At 41.5% G+C, this 5405-nt stretch overlaps 1 protein-coding gene across 1 annotated transcript in view; it reads right to left on the reverse strand.

The window, feature by feature from the left end:
* LOC139120416 (failed axon connections homolog) overlaps window positions 1-5173 on the reverse strand; it is a 12673-nt gene extending 7500 nt beyond the window's left edge. Inside the window, exons 1-3 of the mRNA XM_070684816.1 lie at window positions 4913-5173; window positions 2242-2359; window positions 830-1026 (exon numbers count right to left, since the gene is read on the reverse strand). Of these exons, the coding sequence (XP_070540917.1) occupies window positions 830-1026; window positions 2242-2359; window positions 4913-4926 (329 nt within the window). The 5' untranslated portion in view covers window positions 4927-5173. The remainder of the gene's footprint in view (window positions 1-829; window positions 1027-2241; window positions 2360-4912) is intronic.
* Between the last annotated feature and the right edge of the window lie 232 nt (window positions 5174-5405).

Here is a 5405-nt window from a genome sequence, read left to right on the forward strand (position 1 = left end):
CTAGAAACCGAGAAAGGTTTACCCTAAATTTAGAGAGAGTCCTGTTGTTAAAACGTGAACTTTGACACGCGCATAATAATTATTACCTTGTAAATATGATAAATATAGCACGTAAGCCATCCAGGGTACTGCCAAGCATGAGTTTTAGAGCGTTCGCAAGATTGACCGTCAGAGTGCGGATAAATCTAAAAGACACGTCCCGGAATAATACACCGAGATAAATAGCGGTATGATCCACTTTAAATTGTAAAATAATTCTTGCAAGGTGAAATGGAGTCGCGGTTACTCAAAACGCCCTATGTCCTAAATGGTGACTTGCTGTACGTTGGTGTATTTTGACAAAATGTGTCAAATGATGACATTCTTGTATTGTTGCTGTAGAGCCCAAATCGAATTGTAAGATTGCTAAGCGGACATGCCTTACCACATGACTTATCGACTGAAGGCACTCGCTAGCAATCTAAGCTGGAATCACAGACCCCATCAACGCTTGTTTATTTCCAACAAGAATTGAAGAAATATGTCAATAAGGGAATGGGGAATGGAGTCAAAAACTCAACCCAAATCTGAATCTGAATGCTCAGTGTCAGTCTTCGTAGGATATCCTATCACCTATTGGTGATTGTGGATTCTCTTCCTATCCGAACTTGTTAAAAATTTAAACATTCACTTGACAGCGACTGTGTGACTAGCATACATTCTTGTAGACAAGTATCGGTACAACGGACATGTCTGAGTCATCCCTTCCCGATCCGCTGCAACTGTGATGACGTAATTCGGTCACGTGATCATAATCACGCTAAGTTGGCATCTGGAATGAGAAACTCACCAATACAGATTTTCTTCTACCATTCGCTGGAAAGCTTTTCCCACGGCTTTCTGCTCGTCTGTCAGTTCTTTACTGAGGTCCACATCGCGTTCCTTGTTCAGGTATTCAATTATGAATGTGGTGTCCGCAACAGCCTGCGAGTTGTATTCGATCCAGGGAATCTTCCCCTTGGAGGATTTTTTCTTCCCATGTACGGTCTAAAAACAGAGGATATTGGATAACGCGAGGGAAATTGTTGGGTAAGAGCTACGAGAATAGAACTTGGAATTTTTGCCCAATGTGTTCCGTTTATATCTCAGAATCAAACGATTGGTATTCGCTGTTACAGTACAGCACGTTTGTGTCTGTTGCTTATTTACGTGTGTTACCTACCGACTGGTGAAATTCAGGTCCGGACATAAATTCACTGTGACAATGCAGTTCCATGCTAAATGAACATATATCAGCAAAAATATTACTTTACAAAATGATATACCGTAGCATACTGAAGTACTAGAAGTGTTTGTCATAAGATTGCAGAAATGAAACGTACATTCAAACATTTCCTTCAGTAAATTTGCTCGTAAACAACCGTTAATAACGCCTTTTCATTTTCATATCAATGATATGCGCCCAGGCTGATATAATTCCAAACAACTGATCAAGACTGGGCAGAACAGGAAATAATATTGTGATACATTTTTTGCAGCAGACAATGGGTTTTGACCAATAAACTGTCAGCTTTTGATATGACTGAATGCAAACAGAATCAATATATGAAAGACAATGTAACAAAATATGTTTGTGAACCATGCAACATTCCAGACATATTGGGGAGACTATGGTAGGACTGATCCGATCCTTATAAGTTACACTGCGTCAAGCTGATTAAGGGAACTGATAGTGGTTTCAACGTTATGAGAGTGAGACTGAGTTATTGCTAAAATGTGAGGAAAAGGAAGGGAACACGAGGCAGTATTACATAAAACAGAGAGTGAAATGCGATAAATTACTGCTAGCTTTAAAATGGATAAACAAAACAAGAGAGAGAAGAGACAGAGAGAGGGAGCTTGTTGCGTCCTACGATTCATTCATTCTCTCTCTCTCTCTCTCTCTCTCTCTCTCTCTCTCTCTCTCTCTCTCTGACAATGAAAAGACATTGATATTCGTGTTAGATAAAATTCACAGTTTGCTGAAAAGCGGATAGTCTTTTTGGATTACACAGTGCTCTCATCGGAGCGAGTGTTGTGACGCATCATTGTCTTATCTGCAAACATAGTATACAATATCATGGTTCTTTGACTAGACTAGGAATCATGTTACAGCAAACGCTGTTCAGTAAATACGAAAAGATCAACATAACTAACGGTCCTTGCCCTGAAATAATCGATGAAATGTATATTTGCACGAGAGTGCGGCATTGAGATACGTACTTTGTACGGAATATTCGTCATCCGTAGGTATGTCTCTAGTTTTATGGCGAACGGTGACAGAGCTGGTGTGTGTTTAGCTCTTCCAGTCTGGTGTAGTATAACAGTGTCCTTGGGCATACTGTGAAACAATAGAAAGGAAAATAAATCAGGAAAAAATACAATCTAACTTTTATGGTCTATGTTAAACACTGTTGTGTCCATGGTTTGTCCCAAATCCATTGTTTTCTATGGTAAAGTTGGACCTGTATACAGGGAACTGGGGTGAAAGGGTTAAACACTGTTGTGTCCTTGTTTTGGCCAACTGCACACGACAACAATCTTTTTATGCAACCTTCACGGCAAGCCTTAAGTCTATTCGGAAACTTATCAGTTAATCAGGCAGGGTTATCTTTATTATCTCCATGTCCCCGTTTATGTATATATCTGGAGGCCAGTGCTTGTGTTTGAAATGACAATATTTCGACTGACAGTAAAATGGACTTTTAAGTCGAAATCCAGCGGGGCGAACGAATGTTTGATCTCACAATCATTCGGGAACTTCAAATGTTGGTCGTGTTTGGTCATAGTAGTTTTTGATAATCAGGAAATAAATAGACAGGTTGTCGATACATGTCTCATCCGTGTGTTTCGTCTGTTGTAATGAGCGTTCGTCAAATTCGAAGGACATTTTTCGTATGGCTTGTTGATTTCAATCTTTGTGTTGATTTCAGTCGGTGAGAGTGGCCCAAGATTTAGCGAAGGACAATAGACAATAAACAGTAAACACAAACACAGCAAAGGACAACACGCCGTGATATTTGCCTGCAGTTCACTCGCCCACTCGCCGTCCTTTGGTTGCACTGCAGAGGTCCTCTGCTCTAAAACGACTTGTTGACATCACCAACGGTGTTTACCTTCCACGGGTTGACAAGGTCAGCAAAGTGCCTTGCCACCATGTTCTCTCTCACGAGGGGAACACCCGATTTGCCAGGGCAACAATGGAACTATACAGGGCTTGGCCACTCGATCAGGTCTCGCTCTCGATACCCGATCGACGAATACGTGATCTTCTGCGCGTATGGTCAACCTGTGAGAATTTGATTCCTATGAACTCCACCAATTCAAAGTATATTGCATTTGTAATGATATGTCTCAATCGTTGGCAGTCTGTTTTTAAATCGGCCATATTTATGACGGACTTTGCTGTGAGTTCTATATTAAGACCTTTGCTCATATTGTTCGAAACCAGAGAAACATGCCCCCATATTCACATTTTTGTTATTTTTAACTCTCAACGCACATATGAATTCGAAAAAGTAAGGGATGGACCACTCCTAACACAGGGGCTTCAGGGCCTGCAAGTAGATTATTGCATTATATTCGCTTCGCAAAAGACTTCGAAACTATAGTCTTTCAACATTTCCATTAAAAGGATTACAGGTGACCCCCGTGTAATTTCATGGAGATGGAGATAGAGGGACAGGTTTGTGCGAATCACCGAAATCGGAACGGCACTAAATCAGAATTCATAGGAAACAATATGCGTATTTGAAGATGAATTTAGGCGCAATATGTACTCAATAAAATATACACAGAATGACAATTTCATTTTTGGAATAAATACCCGGTATAATGAATCAGAAACGATGTTTTAGACTTAGTAAGAATGATGGTCCTGTTTGACTTCGCACTCTTCTCATACCATTACACGTTGACTGGCCAGCCGCAAAAATATTTTTGACAGGTTCTGTTACGTAAAATACGCGCGTGTCATTAGCACCTTCCAGGTGTTAATATGTGCAGTTATTCCTATTTCACATATGAAAGTGACGTGTCAATGATGCCCTTCGCCACGTATTGCGAACTCAAATTTAAAGCCCTCCAGCTCTACATCGTATTTTGATGTTTTGTTATTCTCAGCCCCTGGCAGAAAGCAGTAGCGACCTCCGCCCATTGAGTATTCGACGCATACAGAGCATTATCTTTACCCCTGCTTTAAATTTGGTTTGTTGATGTGCGCCTCCAAGATTTAGCTGATGGCGTACGTGGGGGAGGTCGGAGATGTTATCGTCCCCGAGGCACGACCTCGAATGGCCCAGTCGCGGCGAGACACGTTCCGTCAACAAGTTAACGAATACGTCACATGCTTTGGATATGGGTCGCTGACACATAATTGCTTATACACACTCTACAACGAAAATATCAGCCCCGATGATCAGATGAACAGTTTCAAAACGGATTTCAGTGTCGAGTTACGTGACAGGGAAAAAATCTGCAACTCTCGCTCACTTCCGTCAGACGCTGATATTTTTTTTTACAGATTTAACTCTAATTTCCTTGTAATAGTCTGGTTTCCCGACAAGATGTTCTGATACCCGGGCTACAGCCTGAGCGAAACAGAAATACTATGTTTTCACATAATTCGAATGAAACGGGAGCCTTATGTCCGAACAACATATGCTTCGATTACAAAAACTTCCTTTGTCTGAATTTTACGTACTACAACAGTTAGATTGATTTATGTATATCGGAGTATACACATGGCATGACTCGTTTTCACGTGAAGCCAGCGACGTAGTGTAGACATGTGAAGTAAAATTGGCAAATTGTTCCTAGTCGTACACTGTCTGAACTCACCGTGAACTCCTGGGTACCTCTAATCAACCCCGAAAACAGGTATGGCAAGACTCACCTTTCCTGTGACATATTGGAAGCGACGACAATGAAGGCGACTCGCGAGAGAGAAAGACAACGCTCTCTGATTTTTCCTGGACAACGGTAAGACAAGCTCCGCTTGTAAAATCTGCTAATCTAGTTCACTGTCTGCTCGTATGGAGGTCACGCCCCGTCTTCTGTGCGCATACTAATGATGTGTGAAGTCAACACCGTGCATTCCTGCGAACGAATGGCTAGTGGCTTTGCCGGGCAGCGAACATCAACAAGATATGAATATACATGAGGCTGCGCGCGCCACTCAAGCACTTGGTGATTCTGCCAACCCACACGATGTGAGACAGAGAGGGGGATTATTCAATCACGGATAGTCTGTGACTCACATAGCAGAAAGTAACAATGCATGTACTCTCGATCTGATCCTTGGGCGCGGTGGAAATGTAGGCTGAAAAAATTGAGAGTGCACATTCCTTTTTATTTTGATTGTTTCGAAGTGTACATCTAGCTTCATT

This window comes from Ptychodera flava, chromosome 20 (assembly GCF_041260155.1).
Source record: "Ptychodera flava strain L36383 chromosome 20, AS_Pfla_20210202, whole genome shotgun sequence".
In the NCBI taxonomy this organism is placed as follows: Eukaryota; Metazoa; Hemichordata; class Enteropneusta; family Ptychoderidae; genus Ptychodera; species Ptychodera flava.